The sequence below is a fragment of the Microtus ochrogaster genome, unplaced genomic scaffold, assembly GCF_000317375.1.
Source record: "Microtus ochrogaster isolate Prairie Vole_2 unplaced genomic scaffold, MicOch1.0 UNK31, whole genome shotgun sequence".
NCBI lineage: Eukaryota > Metazoa > Chordata > Mammalia > Rodentia > Cricetidae > Microtus > Microtus ochrogaster.
Genome location: NW_004949129.1, coordinates 167705 through 188480, shown reverse-complemented (window position 1 = coordinate 188480; position 20776 = coordinate 167705). Strand labels below are relative to the sequence as shown.

The 20776-nt window shown below is 54.4% G+C and overlaps 2 protein-coding genes across 3 annotated transcripts; both read right to left on the bottom strand.

Annotated features, from left to right (window-relative positions):
• Positions 1–223: 223 nt before the first annotated feature.
• Krt17 (keratin 17) lies at positions 224–5228 on the bottom strand. Of its 2 annotated transcripts, XM_026789878.1 has the most exons (9): positions 4919–4991; positions 4765–4874; positions 3692–3774; positions 3184–3340; positions 2348–2509; positions 1706–1831; positions 1371–1591; positions 1258–1280; positions 224–454 (listed from the first exon to the last, which is right to left on the bottom strand). In XM_026789878.1, exons 1-9 carry the CDS (start codon positions 4989–4991, stop codon positions 360–362), a joined length of 1050 nt encoding a protein of 349 aa, XP_026645679.1. In that variant the 3' UTR covers positions 224–359. The 2 variants fall into 2 exon arrangements, with proteins under 2 accessions (XP_026645679.1, XP_005368265.1); XM_005368208.2 differs by having other exon boundaries at positions 4765–5228.
• Positions 5229–7094: 1866 nt separating this feature from the next.
• LOC101986333 (keratin, type I cytoskeletal 42) lies at positions 7095–14134 on the bottom strand. The gene is made up of 8 exons (XM_005368207.2): positions 13673–14134; positions 11646–11728; positions 11381–11537; positions 9759–9920; positions 9093–9218; positions 8652–8872; positions 7454–7503; positions 7095–7327 (listed from the first exon to the last, which is right to left on the bottom strand). Exons 1-8 carry the CDS (start codon positions 14132–14134, stop codon positions 7230–7232), a joined length of 1359 nt encoding a protein of 452 aa, XP_005368264.1. The 3' UTR covers positions 7095–7229.
• Between the last annotated feature and the right edge of the window lie 6642 nt (positions 14135–20776).

Below are 20776 nucleotides of genomic sequence, written 5' to 3'. Positions count from 1 at the left end.
TGTGATGCGCTGCCTCTACTCCAGGGCTGACTTGACCTGAACTATCCATCCCACCAGGGGGAGATGACCTCATGGAGTGCAAAACAGGCTAAGCATTCCTTTTCCCGTCTAAGCTGACCCATGACCTTCATCTGCAAGAATAATAATGACCTTTTTATCACATACACCAGTGTCACCATGGTCACTTCAGTGCTCAGAACAAAGGGCACGGTTCACATCAGATCAATGAGCTTTAATGGCATCAGGCAGGGGCATGAGGCTGAAGCAGGAGACTGAGGCTGGAGGAGGCTACAGGCTACCAAGCAGAGAGGGAAGCTGTCTCTCTCTGGCCGAGGAGCTGTCCAGACGGAGCTGAGTATTTAGCGGGTGGTCTGGTGGACCTGCTCCCGGGATGAGATGACCTTGCCATCCTGGACCTCTTCCACAATGGTACGCACCTGGCGGGTGGTCACGGCTACAAGAGAAACAGACATTCGGGCCATGGGCCGGGAAGAAAGCCACTCTTGGCCCTCGGTCCCCTGCATGGAAGCCAGCATCCTATCCCAGTCCTCTCCCAGATACTGCAAAGTCTCCGTTCACCTCTCAGCACCACACTGCACGCATCCCTCCTGCTCTCACTTGCTTCCTTTGCACCCTGCACTCTGCCGGGGTCCCTGTGTGAGCTGTGCTTGCCAGGCTATTTGGTTCTGAACCACTTTGTCCTTTAAGGGAGCAGCTAGGTAGACTGGGTGCTGCGTGAAACGAGTCCTCTATCGACTCCTTCATAGTCTCCAGTGCTTGGACTATGTTCCCGTCTCCTCCACCACATGGAGATGCCCAAGAAAAAAATCCAGGGGATCATCATCTCTGTCAGACTAGAAGCCCCCAAAATTAAGATGCTATTCCTTTCAGGAGACTGAGGTCTACAGGTCATGGAACATAGCTCTACCTCCCATCGCAGAGACAAAACTGCTCTGGCCCATCTCTAGGGTACCAGGAACAAAGAGGTTCTCCCCATCCATCAGATGAGGTCTACTGGTCATTGTCATCTCCAGGGTAACTGGTCCTCTCTCCATGCTCTCATCGGACCAGTCTTTCTTCCTTGATCTTTCCCCTGAGCATCAATTCTGAGCCCCAGAAGGTTCATTCCTCCTGTGCCTACTTGGGATTAGCCATCATTCTCTGAAACCCCTTAGGTTCCCTGGCTCAGCGATGTGTAAGCAGCTTTCCTGCCCCATGCATCCCCCCACCCCAGCTTTCGGTCACCAAGATCCTTACGTTCTTTCGGCTTGTACGAAAGGCTGAAAAAAGAAAACATGAAAAAGAGATCAGATGAAGTCAGAGAGTCCCTTCCTCATCCCTAAGACCCTAACCCCGTGGCCTCTACTCACTGGGCATCCTCGCCCTCCAGCAGGCGACGGTAAGTGGCGATCTCCTGCTCCAGACGCGTCTTCACGTCCAGCAGGATCTTGTACTCCTGATTCTGCTGCTCCATCTCGCAGCGCAGCTGACCCAGCTGCTCCTCCACGCTGCTGATCAGTCCCTGGATCTGGGACAGCTGCACGCAGTAGCGGTTCTCTGTCTCAGCCAGGCTGCCCTCCAGAGATGCTTTCTGCAGGAGAGCCGGTGATGGTCAGTGTGATTGGCAGAACTGCCTCCCAGGAGCTGGACCCATCCCTGTCCCAGGGGCTGGACCCATCCCGGTGTATAGCAGCCACAACTCTACCATGCTGAGCTGGGACTGCAGCTCGATCTCCAGGGCCTGCATGGTGCGTCGGAGCTCAGAGATTTCGCTCTTGCCACTCTGTACTAGCTCGCTGTTGGTGGCCACTTCGCGGTTCAGCTCCTCGGTCTGCAAACGGGACACAGGACTAGAAGGATGAGCCTGGACCCTTCCCCTAGTCAGATGTTCCCTACCCCCCAATATGCTCAACCCAGAGCCCAGACAAGCACCCTGGATCTATTCACATCCCACCCCTTAGCTGTGAACACCTGACCTCCCCTGAGTCTGTATCGGTCTTGTCCCCAAACTCCTCTCATCCCAAGCCCTGAAGCATGTCATTGAAACATTATGCTTAATCTCTACAAGCAGGAGGCAATAGAATAGGACATTTAAGAACCAGCCAGGACATGTAGCCCAGCCTCTGGTGCTGATTCCGGGCTTCTTAAGTGAAGGTGGAAATTCCCAAGGCCTTTACCCTTATCCCTTGATTCCACAAGCGCCTCCCACTCATCCCCCAGGTGGATGACTAGATTACACCAGCTCTGCTGATGCAATGAGTCTGACCATGGTAGGGAACCCCTAAGATGGCATGCTACTGTTGGGGCACAGGCCCCTGTGATCTGTCTGGTCTGCAACAGCTCTCACCTTGCTGAAGAACCAGTCTTCAGCATCTTTACGGTTCTTCTCCGCCATCTTCTCGTACTGATCACGCATCTCTGACAGGATGCGGCTCAGGTCCACACCAGGAGCTGCGTCCATCTCCACGTTGATTTCACCGCCCACCTGGCCTCTCAGAGCGTTCATCTCCTAGGAGAGGAGGGGATGAAGTGTTGGTCCTACGTTCCCAAGCCTTCCTAGCCCACACCTAGGTCTGGGTCCCTTCTCCAAGACCTTTTGATCTGCCCAGCCTCTTCCCTCTGACTTTCCTATGGATATGCGTGTGTGTGCGTGTGTGTGTGTGTGTGTGTGTGTGTGTGTGTGTGTGCGCGCGTGTGCGTGTGCGCGTGCGCGTGCGCGCGTGTGTGTGTGTGTGTGTGTGTGTGTGTGTGTGTGTGTGTATTCTGCATGGACGCTACCCCTACCATCAGACTATGCCTCCCTCGTTAAACTAGGGCTCTCCAGGGACATCTGATTCGAGGTCTTTGTTCCCCCAAAACTTTCCTTCTGATCTCCAAACGCCTGTGTGGAGCCCAGGTTTAACAGTGGAAACTAAAACCAGCATTTGCGCATCTCCCTCCTCTAATGTCATTGCGAGCAAGACAAGGGCAGGCGAAGAGGCCTCTATGAGGCCAAGGAGGTCCCTAAGATGCAGGGATGTATGGAAGCTCTGGACCACAGAAACCGGGGCTCCACAGAAAGGGCAACCCTATAGGATGACTAAGTCTGACAAGACCTCTCTCCCACGCCCTCAACCGCAGCCGAGCCCCAGGCTCTGCCACCTACTCCTCATCTTCTCTGACCTGCTGACCCTGCCCCCTCACCTCCTCGTGGTTCTTCTTCAGGTAGGCCAGCTCCTCCTTGAGATTCTCGATCTGCATCTCCAGGTCGGCTCTGGCCAGGGTCAGCTCGTCCAGCACCCGGCGCAGGCCATTGATGTCGGCCTCCACACTCATGCGCAGGGCCTGCTCCGTCTCAAACCTGCAGTGAGAACCAGAGACTTCAGGCCAGGCTACTCTAACACACAGGTATGACACCTGGTGTCATCCCCTGCCTTCCCTGTGCCAGAGCTGGAAGGCCATATGAGGGAGAATCCAAGACTTGCAAGCAAGTTGCAACCCTGAGCCAGGGACCACCACAAGGCAAGAGCTCTACTGACTTCCTAACTCTCCTCCACATCCTCTCCCAACCCAAGTTCCTGTCTCTGCTCATCCAACTAAGGGGTCAGCTCCCAGCTCCCAGGACCTCTCACCCCTGTCTTCTGGGAAGTCAGGATGAGGAAAGGTACTCCAGATTCCCCCATCAGCTTGTAACCCTCTGGTTGGGACTCACTTGGTGCGGAAGTCATCAGCTGCCAGACGGGCATTGTCAATCTGCAGCAGGATGCTGGCATTGTCCACAGTGGCCACAAGGATCTGAGGAGATGGCAAACCATTAGGTCACTGAGTTTAGAGTGGCTCAACCCAGGCCTGTGTTCTGAGCCAGGCTTCCTGACTGGAGGCTGGGATTCACTGCCTTCAGAGAAAACCCCTTTCCCTGCCACCCACTCCCTACACAGGCTTGCCCTTGTTGGCAGGGAGTCCAGTGAGCTGAAACATGAAACTTGACCCTAGCGCTTGCCCACTTGCCCGCTCATGCAGACCCTCCTCTATCCCAGCCTGAGACCTGAAGAGGCCTCGGGCTGGAGGTGAACAGAGCTGAAGAGTGTTGGAACAGTCTCAGGGCAAAAGCTGTCCCTGAACTCCAGAAAGCATAGTGTGACTATAAGGAACCCCCTATTTTTTCTGCACCCCAGAAAGCATCACTGGGAGCGTCCCTAAAAAGTTGGCTAGAGAAGCAAGCCCTCCCTAGCCAGCAGGAACCCCCACCAGAAATCACTAACCCTGGTAAATCTGGGCTCAGGTTCTCAGCCCCACTTTAGAAATTGCTGAGCCATCATCTTGAGGGACAAAAGGATAAAGGAAAGCCAAGGAGGCCAGCAAAGAAAAATCCCCTGAAACATTTCCCATGAGAGTCTCCTGCCCCGCCCCCTCCTGCTTCCTCCCTTAGGATTGCTGTGGAGCACATTCTCAGAACACCCCCACATCCAAAGCCCTAGTCACGGGGACACTCACAAATCCAGCTCCACTCTATGGAACCAGCCCTCCCCCTATGCCCTCGTGGCCTAGACATCACTGACACGAGGCCTCAGGACTTCCCGAGGAGGAAACAGACACGCCAAAAGAGACCCATGATGCCAGCTTGCTCCTGGCCCAGTCAACTGTCCCCACAAGAGAGGACGTCAGTCACACAAGCTCCTAGATGCCATACCGGAGTCTAGCGGCCCGATGGCAGCCCCTATGGACTCCAGGCCTTAATGAGAGCAGGAAGCGGGTGATTTATGCCCCTTCTGCCTGCAACCCTACCTTGTTCTTCAGATCCTCGATAGTGTGGTAATAGGAGCTGTAGTCGCGGGCTGGCCCTGGGGCCTGCTTCTGGTACCAGTCGCGGATCTTCACCTCCAGCTCCGTGTTGGCCTCCTCCAGGGCGCGCACCTTGTCCAGGTAAGAGGCCAGCCTGTCGTTGAGGTTCTGCATGGTGGCCTTCTCCCCTCCAGCCAGCAGCCCGTCGACACCCGCAAAGCTGCTCCCATAGCCACTGCCAGTGCCGAAGCTGTAGCAGCTGGAGTAACTGTTGCTCCCAAGGGCACTGGCCAGGCCACTAGCTGACCCCAGCCTGCAGGAGCCTGCACCCAGGCTGCCGGACAATCGGCAGGAGGCGCGGGATGAGCCGCCACCCAGGCCAGAGGAGCCCTTGATGGAGCTGGAGGAGGTGAACTGGCGGATGGTGGTGGTCATGGTGGCAGCAGGCAACGGATGTGGAGCTGGAGGGCTTGGGAGGAAGAGAGGCGCCAAGGTGCGTGCTGCGCTGGGGCTCGCCCGCTTCCTTTATAGGGCAGCCAGTGGGCGTAGCGATTACAACAGGCCCTCTGCTGTTTCCATTCCCCTGGGCTTTCATCACCACTGGCCACCCGCCAGCTCCCAGGTGGCTACGGGCCCCCTCCCCTCCCACCACTGGGGTTCTGCCTCATTTCATCAAACCCTGTGCTGGGTTGTCGTGATCGCATGCGTGTGTATCTGTCTCTGGTCTCGGGCCTGTCACCTGTGATTCAGGCAGGCCCTCCAGCTACGCTTTCCCATGACCTAATACGGACAAGAGGAGCTGACGACGTCACCTCCCCTTAGCCCTCCCAGGCAGCTGCCACCCCAGCTTGATGGGAAAATGAGGTGGGGAGTTGGCACCCCCCACACACACACACACCAAAGGTGGCTTCCCTTCTCAACGTGCCACCCCACATATGTGAAAAGCCTGGATCCGGGAACTGGGGAGTCAGAAAGACCGGTTACCCCTCCTGACTCGAGATCTAAGCCCACCAGGCCGACCACACAACACAGAAACAACTTCAAGACTCCAGTAGCCAAGCCAGGCAGGAAACTGGAGCTTAGCAAGGAATGCGGTGTCCAAACAGGCCCAGCTCATTCGAGCAGTGGGCTGGCTTCCTTGCTCTTCATTCAGCTCCAGCACCCCCAACCCAAACCACTCCTCTAAGCAGCCCCAACACCCAGGGACACATCCTGGGATGAGGCCTCCCCTGACTAGTTTTCTGAACTGGTCCCCATCCCTGGGTCCCCTAGAAAGCCCAGACCTCTCTTCTAGACCTTTCCCCATTTCCTTCCTACAGGACAACTTCCAGGACCAGGTGGGCAGAAGAGATCTCAGCTAAAGGGTTCAGGAGAAAACAGAGCTATGTGTGGGGATGGGACCTTATTAAAGGGAGTCTGTGGAACCACGAAGGGGTTGTCTCCTTCCATATTCCTTACCCTCCTGTCTCCTGAGAGGTCTAGGAGAACGGGACAAGTGAGGTCCCAGACAGGAGAAAAACGAAACGATATCCCTACTCAATGCTCTTATCTCACCCCACCCTAGGCAGGTCCCCAACAATAAAGACCATAACATGATTCCCCAGGGTGGGCCACAGGACCCACCCCAAGGCTCCACCTAGCCCCACCTACCATCCTAAGCCCAGCCCTAGGTCCCAGGGTCCTGGGAGGCCTGCTGGGCGGAACGTGGTCTTGTTTCAGGCTGCTAATGGGTCCCTCCTCCCAGACAGGTCTAGACAGCCCCCATCAGCAGCTGGGAGGGATTTCCCCAATAGCCCAGAAGCTGCCAAGCCACCAAAGCAAACAAGATGCCCCCCACACTCACACAACTCGACTGCCCCACCCCACACACACCCCCAGGGAGCCAGGTAGAGCCGGTCTGGCTTCTTGGGCTGGCTTTGAGACTGCCAGACTGGCCACCCCCTCATCCATCAAGGCCCTCGACCACTCTGGGAAAGTCACCTTTCCCACCCAGACCCTGTCCCTTTGTCTTGATGCAGGTGTCCTCTAACAGGTGTGGTACCCAGAAAGTCTGTAGGCCCTCCAAGGGACCGGCAGCAGGAAACAGCCCTAGAGGCAGATTCTTAGAAACAGGATGTTCCATACTTCCACCCTCAATCCTCCCACCTCCTCCCTTCTTGACTTCCAAGGCACCCCAGGCCTGGATGAAGTGGGCATAGCAAAGTAGGCAGAGGATAAGCAATACCAGACGCTTAGTGAACCTGCCTCAGCCCCTCAGCCCACACTGCCTGAGCCGGTGACGAGACAAGTGATGAGTTCTAGGATCAGGCTTCTTCAAAGCTTTATTAGCGGTTCCTGGGGTTAACCTCAGGGCCCCTCTGTAAGGGGAGCACAAAGCAAACACAGAGGGTGAGCTCAGGCACGGCAGTAGATGCAAGGAGCTGCAGCCTCTGCCCCTGAGGCTGGGCTGTCACATGCAGAAAGGCTCCTCAGTGGGTGGAGCGGTGCACCTGCTCGCGGGAGGAGACCACCTTGCCATCCTGGACTTCTTCCACAATAGTGCGTACCTGGCGGCTGGTCACCATGCCTACAGATGGCAGAGGAGGGGGCATAGGGAGCCTCAGGCAAGACCCCCGTATCAAACCTGCCTCCTGGCCTGTAACACCCTTAATCTCCCCCAGTGTCCCATACACAGGACAGAATAGACTTTTACCTTCTCGGGAGGGCTGCGAGGCCATGGATGAGGAGTACTGAGTAGCCAGGCTGCAGGGAGAAAAAACCCTGTGAGTCTGGAGGTGCCACAAGCCAGAAGGGCTCTGGGAGCACTGCTGGGAGGCATCAGCAGTTGGGGAGGCCCCAGGAGAGTGAGAGATATCCCACAAATTGAGAAAGCATAGCTAGATGTTCAGAGAGAAGCACAAACCAAGGACCAAATGCCACAGGTTCTTCAAAACAGGAAGGAGAAAAGAAGCAGCCAAGGGCACTTTGTGGCTATATTGTGGCCACTAAACCAGGATTTACAAGGAGACGCTGAACCACTGGATTTTCCATATCCTGAAGGGCCCAATAAGACTCCATTTAAACCTGAGCCGTGGTGGCTCATGCCTTTAATCTCAGCACTTGGGAGGCAGAGGCAGGCTGATCTCTGTGAGTTCGAGGCCAGCCTGGTCTATAAGAGCTAGTTCCAGGACAGGTTCCAAAGACTCCATTTACAGCAAGAGAGACTGATTAGACAGTAGACAAAATTCACCATCATTGGGAAAGAAAAGCTAGGATGTGTACTAAGCCTGGAGACCCCAGGACGTGCTTGGCTTCCCACGGAGACTTTGATCAGCATTCCCAACTCTAAATCAAAGTGTCACTTGCCCTGCACCTCACCTTGACTTGGCTAATGACATCACCAACCACACCAGACCAGTCATCCAAACCAGAAACCCAGGGTCAAAGCTTCCCACTCTTCCACACGCTCCCTTAGCGTTTACTGGATAAAAACTGTGAGCCATGCTCACACACACTTGAGCATCCCACAATGCTGTTTTTAAGGAGACCTCTCTTCCATCTGTACAACCCCCACCCCTAGCTCTCAAGACTGTCAGCTGGCCAGACTCCCTGTCCCGGCCTCCTGACGTCGCTCCTCCTCCACTCTGGCCCATGTCTCCCTCTACAGCCAAAGCAAATATTCCCAAAGATCTAGGTGGCCATTGTTCTGCTCAGTGTCACTCCGTGGCTCCCCATGGCCCACAAGACCTAGCCTATAATACGTTGACTGTAGGCATCTGATAATAGCCCTCACAGTCAGAACCACGCCCCTTCCGTTTCACCCCTGCACACCTCCACATTCGCATCTGTTGACATCCCTTGGACAAAGCCGTGTCCAGCCCAGCCTGGTAGGCTCCTAGAGCCCCACTCACTGGGTGTCCTCTCCTTCCAGTAGGCGGCGGTAAGTGGCGATCTCCTGCTCCAGCCGGGTCTTCACATCCAGCAGCTGCTGGTACTCGTGGTTCTGCCTCTCCATGTCACAGCGCAGCTCACACAGCTGCTGCTCCACGCTGCTGATGAGGCCCTGCAGCTGCGCCAGCTGGGCTCCATAGCGTGCCTCTGTCTCTGCCAGGCTGTTCTCCAGTGATGCTTTCTGCGGCCCCCAATGAGACAAGAGCTGAACCCTTCCCCTCAGAAGATACCCAGAGAGGGGTCCCACCCGAGGTGTTTCCAGGACAGTTAGGCGGTAACTAGGGCAGAGGGTCCCATGGGATGGACTGAACAGGTTGTTTCTGGTTCTCCCAGTGGGCGTTTTATGTGGCAAGGCTCAACAGAAGTGACAAGGACCAGGCAGGACAGGGATGGTGGCCCACCATGCTGAGCTGGGACTGCAGCTCAATCTCCAGGTTCTGAACAGAGCGGCGGAGCTCTGTGATCTCCGTCCGGCTGCTCTGCAGGGCCTCCGTGTTAGTGGCCACCTCACGGTTCAGCTCCTCCGTCTGGAAAGCAGGGTGAGCATGGGGACTAAAGAAGGTTTTCAGAGGGGACAGAGGATAGGAATTGTTCCTAAATCTTATCCTCCCAGAACCGCCCCTCCCTGGCCTCAGACCAGAGCCCCTTTGTGCCCACAAGGGACACGTGCTGTGGACCTAGCACCTGCCAGGGACCCTGCTGAACCACAACACCCCAAAGCAGGCACTGGAGATTATTGGTGTGCTAGTGACTGTCCCCAGAACCCACAGATGTTCATTCAGTATTTAGCCAAGGCATGACCTACATATCCAAGAACACCCATGCAGCAAACACCTGTGGTGGGTGGAGCCTGAGCCAGGTTGGGTGGCCTGGATCAGTTCCCCCAGGCAACAGCCGGAGCCACAGGGGAGCACCTTGTGGGTCTGAGCTTCTCCAGGACTCACGTTTACCTAGAAACCTGAACATTGGTCCAAGTGGTTTCCAAAGAGTCTGAAGTGACCCAGCCCATGTCAGCAGGTCACGTGTGCAGCCACACATGAGCACACCTGCCCCGCACAACCACCCACCTTGGTGAAGAACCAGTCCTCGGCATCCTTGCGGTTCTTCTCCGCCATCTTCTCGTACTGGTCACGCATCTCATTCAGGATGCGGCTCAGGTCCACACCGGGTGCCGCGTCCATCTCCACGCTGACGTCCCCGCCCACCTGGCCACGAAGGGCATTCATTTCCTGGGCAGAGAGGACAACAGGGGCTCACCCAAGGCCATTCTAGGAAGAGTCCCTGGTCCTCAGGGAAACAAGCAGATAGCCAGGCCAGCAGCTCCCATGTAAAGATACAGACAGACAACTTGCCTCCTACTCAGGGGGGCTGTGGCTTCCATCAGTCTCTCACCACACACAATGACACAAGGGTGCCTAGCACCTGCTTTCCAATTTGTGTGAAATAAAAGAAATGTATTTCGGGGCTGTAGAGATGGCTCAGTGGTTAAGAGCACTGGCTGCTCTTCCAGAGGTCCTGAGTTCAATTCCCAGCAACCGCATGGTGGCTCACAACCATCTGTAATGAGATCTGGAGCCCTTTTCTGGCGTGCGGGCATACATGGAGGCAGAATATTGTATACATAATAAATAAATAAATCTTTTTTTAAAAGAGAGAGAAGAAGCCGGGCGATGGTGGCGCACGCCTTTAATCCCAGCACTCGGGAGGCAGAGGCAGGCGGATCTCTGTGAGTTCGAGACCAGCCTGGTCTACAAAGCTAGTTCCAGGACAGGCTCCAAAGCCACAGAGAAACCCTGTCTCGAAAAACCAAAAAAAAAAAAAAAAAAGAGAGAGAAGAGAGAGAGGGGGGGGGGGAGGGAAGAGAAGGCAACCTTGTCCTACTTCCTGGCCCCTGGCTTTGTCCCTTAGCTATGAAACCTATGACATAAGCAAGGGGTTAGCCACCCTACGGTGGCATCAGTCCAAGCCAGACCCTGCTAAACAATGTTGGTCTGATGAAGAAAAGCAATTCTGCACTTGGCCCCAAAGTTAAGGGTGTCCTTTCTGGGTGTCCTGCTCTTGGGAATCAGGCTCTCCCCATCCAGAACCGGCAGTGTGGAACTGGGAAGAAAACCACAAAGGCAGGACCAGGCGGTTGCTTGAGCCCAAGTGGGGTCTTTGGTTTCCTTTCTTCAACTGCACTCTGGGGACATAAAGCTCAGAAGTCTCGAGAAAAAGGAATCAGGGTGTGGGGAGTAGCGGAGAGGTGGGGGTCGAACCTACAGGCGGATGGATACAAATCAGATAATCCGGACACTGTGCAGAGCTGGGCACGTCTCTAACCCTCTCTGGGCCTCCACTTCTGTGCTGCCAAAAGAGGAGGGCAAAGCGCCTCTGTCTCCCAGCAATGTTGTCAGTCACTGCAGTGGCTCAGTTTTTAATGCTGGGTAAATGTACCTTGTTATAATTAATTATAATAATTAGCACAATGTGTTAGCCTGATTCACTCATTAGTGAATTAACTGTCCCCTACAGTCAGCCAAGCCTGCAGGGATGAGTGGAAGGCTCTTGGGAGGGAGACTCATTGAGTCAGCACCAGGCTAGGACACTGATGATAAGGACTGGACCCAGTACACAGACCCAGCCATCAGCAGTTCTGTGGCCCCAACTCCACAGCGGGCTTCTCTAATGTCTCCAAAGCAGGCCTCACCTCCTCATGGTTCTTCCTCAGATAGGCCAGCTCCTCCTTGAGACTCTCAATCTGCATCTCCAGGTCGGCTCTGGCCAGGGTCAGCTCATCCAGCACCCGGCGCAGGCCGTTGATATCGGCCTCCACACTCATGCGCAGGTTCAGCTCTGTCTCATACCTGCAGGGTTGAAGGTAGGGGGCATGGTCCACACACCCTGTTTGTGCTCTGTGCAGAGCAGGAACCCAGCGCCAGCTCCCTGGGGACAGCCAGTGGTCACAGACTCACTTGGTGCGGAAGTCATCGGCCGCCAGGCGAGCATTGTCGATCTGCAGCACGATGCTGGCGTTGTCAATTGTGGCTGCCAGGATCTGGAAGTGATGGTGAGCCCCATGAGCAAGAACCTACCACAGAGCCCCCAGAAGGCTCTGCTGTACCCCACCTGCATGCAGTCTTGCATAGGATGGACAATAAGGGTCCCTGTGGCCTCCTTCTCTGAACACCCAAATGATGAGACATGACATAGAGAAACAGGCATTCATCTGCCATCATGGGGTCTAAGATGCCTTCACCTCCAGGCTCAGCCTGGCCATCTCCCCTCCCCCATCTCTCTCCCAGCACTTCTCCATCTCTGAGACAACCTTATCCGAGTTTCCACTATATTTTTGATTAGATTCTCCCGACCGGACTCAGATCAGCCTGGGAACAAGGCCATACCTGTCTGGTTCTCTTTGGACTCCCCAGACCCGGGCACGGTGCCTGGACCAGAGTAAGCCCCCAGGGTATATTTGTCTAATTAATTATGTGACTAATTAATTGACTGATGAGGTTATGACCAGCCCCTCCTCAAAGCCAGGGCAGAGCCTGAGAAGATACAGGAAGTTCATTTCTTGTTATTACTGCTGCCGTGGGTATTGCTGGAAATGCCCAAGGCTGGTCCCAAGGAAGGGTCATGGAGTTGGAGGAAGAGAGGAGTACAAAGGAAAACTCGTCTGGTGGCAGGAGCTAGGGGGAAATTGTCCTGGTTTAAGGCTGACCCAGGAGGAAGATGTCCCACCAAAACCATCATATGTCTAGGGCCACCTCAGCCTCCTCCAAGACCTCACTCCAGGCTCAAAGTTCCATGCAGAGGCCTGGGCTGAGTCTAAAGGTCAGGTCTCTTCCATCCTCCTGCCTCACCACCTTTCGCCTGCGGAGGCCTGGTCCCACCACCTGTGTACCCAGGAGCCTAACCACAACACTGAGAGTGTGGTATGGAAACCCAAGGGAGGGGGGCTTCTGTTATGAGGATAGTGATGAAATGCCAGCTAGCCCCAAAGTGCAGAGCACTGACTCACCAGGACTCCCCTGGGTTCCCCGCTGCCCCAACAAAGCCTGGTATCTGATCTGGCACAGCCAGGAGCTCTGCTTCCAAGGGAGATTACAAGAATCCCCTGCCAGGTGGAGGACCCGGGCAGGAGCAGACAAAGCCCCTCAGTGGGCTGCTGTAGGGCTGGTTTTCTACCCCAGAGCCTGGCTTGGCCTCACAGCTGCCTGGGACCAGACTGGGGCCAGCCTGACTCTCGGTAACCCTCAGTTCCCTGCCTTCCACTAAGATTCGGTACCCAGACCCTCCCAGAACATGTTTGTATTAAGACCTGAGCAGCCACATTTGCAGAATGCCAAAGTTATTTTCTTAGAGATCAAGAAAAAAAGAATGTAAGGGGAAGAGAGGAGATCTTCTTTCAGTCTGAGTGGAAAAATAGAACCCAAAGTAGCCAGCAGAGAGTGGGAAGGATACCTACAACTAACACAGCCTTGACAACACCCAGACTCTGAAGTCAGCCTAAGAATCAGGGCATAGACTGAACACCAAGATTCTGGGATAGAAGAAAGTCATTCGTCGGGGAGGGCTACCTGGAGAAGGGTGAGGCGGCAAGAAAAGAGCTCCAGAGGAAAGATAATGCCTAGCCTCGTGTCTCAGCATCCATGTCAGATGCCACCCACCTCCCAGACCCTTTATCAGGCTGTTCTCTCTAGCTGCAATGCCCTCAGTTGCCTTCAGTGTCCTGATGCTGCCCTATCCTTCCTCCATCACCCACTCCAGACAAAATCCCTGGGAAGAGAAGAGTTCTCCTCCATCCCCTTGGAGAGTTCCCAAAGGATACACAGTCCAGGACATCCCACAGGCTCAGGGTTAGTACCAGAGGTGTGAGAGAGGGAGAGAGGGAGAGACAGATGGACATCTGTGACGGACAGGGTGTCTTCTGCTATGGGGATGGAGTGAGTCTGGTCAGGACTTTGGGTAGAGAGCAGAAGGTAAGTAGGGGTCCCACCTTGTTCCGTAGGTCCTCTATGGTCTTGAAGTAGGAGCTGTAGTCACGAGCGGGTCCAGGGCCCTGCTTCTTGTACCAGTCACGGATCTTCACCTCCAGGTCAGTGTTGGCCTCCTCCAGGGCATGCACCCGGTCCAAGTAGGTGGCCAGGCGGTCGTTGAGGTTCTGCATGGTCTCCTTCTCACCGCCTCCTAGAAGGGCATCTGACACACCAAAGCTGGAGCCAAAGCCCCCACCCAAGCTGCAGGTGTAGCCACCACCATAGCTGCTTCCCAAGCCTGCTGAGAAGCGGGAGGATGTGATTGACATATTGCCGCAGCTGCCACCTCCCAAGAGGCTGGGAGCCCGGCAAGCGCCCCCAACACGGACAGAGGACATCCGGGAGAATCCCCCTCCAGGAGCACAAAGGCCCTTAACGGAGCTGGAGGTTGAAAATTGGCGGATGCTGGTAGTAGTAGCCATGGTATCTGCAGGTCAGGTAACAGGGTTCTGGAGTGGATGGAGACCATGGGCTACTCTTTATAGCCAGGATGAAGGAAGACTGAGCCCCTGGCCCTTGAAGTCCAAGCCAAAACCCCAGCCTTGTAATTTGTCTCTGTCCTAGTCAGCCATCCAGGGCCTGAGGCTTGGTCTTGACCTGTGTAACACAACCCCGTATCCTGAGGCTCCCTCCTGTGTTTGTCCAGCCTGGGCATCAGTGACCTCTTAGTGGTCCATTGTTCTGTTTCAGAACAAAGATGGTATTCGAGCTGCAGCCCCGGGGCAGGGTGATCCTCCATCCTCAACATCAATTAGACAGCTGAGCTCATTCTTGGGGGCGGGGGGAGTCCAAAGAATCTAGCCCAGGAGCAGGGAAGGGCCTCAAACAAGGCTCCACAGGCCCAGGAGCCAGGAAGCTGATCTGGCCCCCTACCTGGCATTCCAGGATCTTAGGGAGAAAGACGTAGATATTCACTCCCGGTACATGATAGTCTTAGTGGGGCCCCTCAGTCTAAATGGAGGGAGCCCCAGCTTTCTTGAAACTATTCCAAGCTTTCAAAGTAAGATACAACCTCAAACTTTTGGTGACCCCTGACTAAGAAAAAAGAGACATGGCCACTGGCCAAGGGGAGCTTTAGACCCCAGATTTCCTGGACACAAATAAAAGCATCTCTGCTTCCTCATCTATAGAAGGGAATCAGGGTCAACAAGATGGCTCCGTGGATATAGGCACTTGCTGTACTTGATGACCTGAGTTCAATCCCCAGGACCCACATCAAGGCAGGAAGAACCGACTCCACAAAGTTGCCCTCTGACCTCTACATGCCCACCATGGCATGTGCACACACACAGTAGTAATTCATCATCATCATCATCATCATCACTACCTCCCGAGGCCTTTTGGCATTGGCAAAGCTGTGGCAAAATAGAAAGTAGGTATTGTGGATGGAGACAGTATGAGACCCGAGAGAAGGTGTCACCCCCACCCATTTGTCCCCACAACTAAGGAATGCCGACCCAGAGGTTTCCCAGAGATAGCACCAGGGGAGGGTAAGCCACAGAAAAGAAGGCCTGTTGCCAGGGTGACCCTGAGTGGGAGTCATGCCCCAAGGAAGAGCCCATCCCAGTCCTGGGAGTCAGCAGCCACCCCTGTAGGGGAGTGGTACAGTCCCACAGCCTGGCACCCACTCCACCCAACAGGGAGATTAGCAGCCTAATCTCACCGGCGCTAATGATTTAGGCGCTGCCAGGACACTGGCGTCTGTGCAGAGCCTGTCTGAATGTGGAGCCTCCAGGGGTGGCCAAGGCCCCGGGCTCAGAGGCAGAGATGGGAGGCCCATGGGTGGCCTGGGCTCCCTGCCCACACTCAGGGACAGGGAGGGGGCTGAGTTTCCCATATGGCCCAGAACCCCTGGGAAGAGGCTAGCTTGCTTTGAAGTGGTGGGCTCTCATGGGAAGATCCCCTCCCCTGAGACACCAGGAGAAGAGCTGTAAAAGCTCCCTGGGAGGGAGTTCTAGGGTACTGGCTTCATCCTGTCTCTGCCTGGCCTGTGAAGCTATTGGTAGGGGAGGCACAGAACCAAGACTAGAGCGGAATGTCAGGTGGCCACGAGGTTAGACATCAAGAAGGACTTCCTGGCAATCTAGACTGTCTTGGAGTTGGAAAGGAACCCCACAAAACCCACATTCACCTGAATGGGCCAGAAACAGGTTCTACTTCCACCACCCTCCCAGGGAAAGGCCTGCAGTAGGGGCCCGCCTTCATCCCTGCCAGAGCCACTCTCCCAAGAACCCCATTTCCTCTATGGGCTGTCTGACTTCCCTGTTCTGGCCACTCTCTGGGTTACTCTGGGGACTGGCCTGCCAAGTTGCGGATGACCTTGCCCGTCATACCTCTCCCTGCAGCCCCTCCCCAGGCTTCCTGCTCCTCTGCTTTCTCTCAGCTGCCGGGCAGTGGGTGAGAGGTCACCCTGTCCCTCCAACCTGGACTCCAGCCCCAAGCCCACCCAGCCTTCAGCTTTCTCAAATCCTGGCTAAAACCATCTCTCCACATTCCTTCAAAGATCTTAGGAGGAAAGAAGGATCCCCAGGTTCTACTCCGATGACCCCAGACCTCAGCTTCAAGGGTCTAGTTGGAGAAACATTGTCGGCTAGACCTCTGTTTCTCTTCAAAAGCCCCAACTTAAACCCACCACCACCACCACACCAACTGGGCCCGATGCATTGCTTGTCCCTGATAGCGGGTTTCAGGCCACTCTTTTCTAGGCCACATCTGTTTCTTGGTTTTTGTTCTAATTTCACAGTGCAGAGAGGCCTCACACACTGAAGGACAGGCTAGCTAGCCAGTCTTACCCAGCTAATGGGAAAAATCAAGACAGCACTGGCCAGGTGTGGAGCACTGGCCTGTTGTTTGAGCTGCTTGAGAAGCAGGGGCAGAAGAACAGCAAATGCGTGGTCTCCCCTAGGTTACAGAGTGAGCATGGCCAGTCTGGGCAATTCAGTGAGACTGTCTAACAATAAAAAATAAAAACTGGGAAGCTAGAAAGATGACTCATTGGGTCAAAGCCTTTATCCCCAAGCAAGACGGCCTGAGTTCAGTTCCAAGGACCTACAAGGTAGAAGAACGCCAACTCCTACAGGCCTTCCTCTGAACTCCAAGCACTGGGGTAGGCTTGAACCACTCACACACACTTACATACACTCATATAGACACACACACTCACATACACATACATACACACCCACACACTCACATACACACACTCACACACACACACACAAAGTAAATGGATTATTTGGTTTTTTTTGGGTTTTTGGTGGTGATTGTTTATTTTTAGATTTTTATTTTGAGTTGTTTGTTTATTTGTTTTGTTTTTTGAGACAGGATCTCTCTATATAGTCCTGGCTGTCCTGGAACTCATTCTGTAGACCAGACTGGCCTCAAACTCACAGAGATCCACATGTCTCTGCCTCTCAAGTTCTCGAATGTAAAGGAATGTGCCACCACACATGGCCCAGATTAGGTTTTAAGAAATAAAATAAGGGGCTGGAGAGATGACTCAGCAGTTTAGAGAACTTGTTACTTTTGCAGAGGGCCTGAGTTCAACTCCCAGGACCTACATAGTGGCTCACAGCCATCTGCAACTCTAGTTCCAGAGATCCGATCCTTCTTCTGACCTCCAAAGGACCAGCCACATACGTGGCACATAGACATACAGACAGGGAAGGCATTCATGTATATAAAAACAATTTTTAAATCTAAAGCTCAAAAATAAATGCCAAAGGGGCTTGGGATGTGGCTCAGAAGAATATTTGTCTGCCATGTATAAGGCCCTAGGTCCGATCCACAGAAGGAAAAATAAACATAGCACAAGATGGCTGTGGGTCCCAGGGAGTTCTCTACAACCCACTGCAAGGCAAGGCCATCCCTGGCCAGAGGTGAGAAAACCTGGAACTTCTTCCTCAGATCCTCACAAAAACACTAAGAGAACACGGAGGTAGCAGAGAGGCAGCGGTTGGATCAACCTAGCCATAACATCCGCATCTCCCACCCTCCCTCCTAGGAGAGGAGGCCCGTCCAGGCATCTAAAGACCATAGAAGTCCCGTGGCCCAGCAAGTCTCCTGCCTGGGCCTGCCTTCCGCCCCAGCAGGGAGAGGCCCCTGCTGCCCCCGCAGCTGTCAACAGCTGGGCCCACACTGAAGCTGAACAGGAATGAGGATGAGATCCAAGGGGTTCCTTCACACCAGACTGGGGTAGCTGAAGCCAAGTTCAGGTAGAGACAGAGGCAAGAGGAAGACCCTGGGGAAAATGGGAGACCACTGGATGTTCCCCAGAACCCTGCGAGTCGACCCCAAGCTGAAAGGCCAGCAGGCTCCAGAGAGAACTGTGGCAGGCCCTGTCTCAATCTTCAGCGCAGGAGTCAGGGCAAGGCTGACTCCTTCCACTGGCCTGCTCACCTTCACTCCACCAATGGCAGGCTCTGGATACAGTCGACATTTAACAAAGGCTATCGATGTCGGCAGAGGTCATGCCACATCTGCCCAGCTGACCTTGGCTCCTGTAGCCCCCCGCCCCAAGATCAACCCCTAGGATGAGGCCCATCTTATATTAGATCAAGATTTGTATGTAATAAGAGCTTGGAGAATTGTTGGCGTGGATGGGGTGGAAGGAACCTCCCCTGACCAAGGATAAAGGTTCAGATCGGTAGTTGGGAGTGAGAAAGGTTCCATCTCGTTTGTCTCCTACTGGAACCATGGCTTGGAAGATGAGAAGATGACCCAGAAGTTACCACTTCACTAGGGTCCACCTGCCCCTTCCAACGCAGACACTGAGACCCTGGTCTCACCTGAAGATACCTTGCCAGGTGTTGGATGGGCTGGGCCATCCAGACACTCACAGGTTCCCCACCCTCGCCCACCCCTGGCCAGGCACCCCTCAGAATGCATCCTTCCAGCCAGCAGCCGCACCTGCCAGCCCCGCCCTCAAGTGGAATCCTCTTCTTCCTCCCTTCTGTTACCAGGCTCGGTACTGAGGCCCAGCCCCACCCAGGTCCACCTACTAATGATTTGTCTCCTGCTCCAGAGGCAACCACACCCTCCACCCTCCTTAGGGCCCACAACAAGCCATGCGCCTTGTGGCTCCTCCCAGTTTGGAGAGGCAGGGATATTGGGTCCCCTAGAGTGCCTCTGAACACTCCAGAGTCCCTGGGGGATCCCGTGGGGGGGGGGGTAGATGCCACCTCTTCCCTACTACCCCACCCTGCCACCACCTCCCTCTAGCCAGTTTCCAGGAATTATGTTGGGTGACCCAAAACGACACAGACGCCAGGGACAGCCATAGGACTTTTATTTTTGGAGGTTATCATTACATCATCATTTCCCCCTTCCCCTTTCTTCCCTCCAAATCCTCCCATTTACCTCTTGTTTCTTTCAAATTCATAGCCTCTACTTTTTATTAACTGTTGCTACGTGCATGTATGTTTATGTGTATTTACGGATACTCCTCCATATCTAAGTACTACCTGCTTGGTCTGTGTATAATACTTGTATGCATGTCTTCAGGGCTGACCATTGGGTATTGGATAGCCAGTTGGTGTGCTCGTCCCTGGGGAAAACTATTTCACTCACTCTCGACCTTCATTAGTTGCCTGTAACTAGTTCTTCATGTAGGACCGAGGTTTCATGGGACCCCCTCCCTGACCGAGGTTTCATGGCCCCCCTCCCTGACCGAGGTTTCATGGCCCCCCTCCCTGACCGAGGTTTCATGGCCCCCCTCCCTGACCGAGGTTTCATGGCCCCCCTCCCTGGACTCCCCAGGCCCCCAGAAGTATTAGTGTGTCTATTGTTATCCTTTTCCAGTTCGTGTTTAGGCCGCAATGTTAGTGAGACTTTCTGGGTGTAGCTTCTGACATTCCTAGGAAACACAGTCGCAGGCAAACTCCCTGTTCCTCTGGCTCCTACGGGTTTTTCTGCCCCCTCTTCCCCAATGTTCCCTGAGTTGTAGGTGCGGGACTTACGTGGCAGATGTATTCATTGGGACTGAACTCCATAGATCTGCATTTTACTTGGCTATGGTTTCTGTAACAACCTTCATTTGTTGCAAAGAGAAGTTTCCTTGCTGATGGATGAGTTTCTTCGCTGTTGCCAGCTCCTGGGATCTCATGATTTGGTTTTGTCCAGGGCTGATGTATCAGATGCTTCTACCCCCAGGTAGAGGCTAGCTCAGGGTAGTAGCCATCAACCCACTGCTGACTCCCCAACTTTCTTGACAGGGAAAGCAGGCAGGGAAGGCTGGAATGACCCCAAGGACCTAAGGAGGACTCTGGGGACAGGAGACAGAGGATGAGAACAAGGGAAGATGAGTCAGGAAGACCGGGGACAGGCAAGACGTAAATCTTGGCAGTGCTGGAGTGAGGGGTACGGAGCTGAGGAGGGAAGAAAGCCATCCTGTTTGACTTCGGCTGCTGTGTTCAACAACGGAGGTGAGCAGGCAGCCATATGCCAAAAGCAAGGTCACTTCTGAGAAACAATGAGAGAACGCAAAGTGCCAGAAAAATAAACACACTTGGGCTTTGGCCAGTATCTCTCCAAAAGAGAGCGATAGAAAAAGAGGAAAGGGGGAAGTTATACTTTTCCGGGCTAGCTCTCAGAGTTGCCTGGCCCTGGCGCCACAGGCCACTGCCTCAACCAGTCTTTTAAGACTTTGGTGAGGACAAGACAGCCTTCTGCAGCGTCTGAGGCTCATGTAACACACTGCCTCTGTCTCCCCCAATTCCTACCCCTCAAACCCTGAAGCTCAGCTGCCTTCCCCAGTTCTTCAGTTCAAAGCTCCGGGTCTTGTCATCAGTGCCACAGGTGTGTGCTTTCTCTAGCAAGGCTCTGAGGAACAGCCAGCCATTCCCTCGCCATCCTCACGTGCCCCAGACCAGACATCGCCTGATCTATAATCCTGACTGTATTATGTATGAAATGAGCTCTGAAGGCCAAGTCTGAGAACCTGATGTCCAAGCTGGACTCGGCATGGCCTCAGGCAAGTTACACTTCACCTCAGTCCCCTTCCTGTGCAGAACAAGAAGGCCAGGCTGGTCTGACCTTTAACCACAGGGTGTGATGGGCATGCAAGG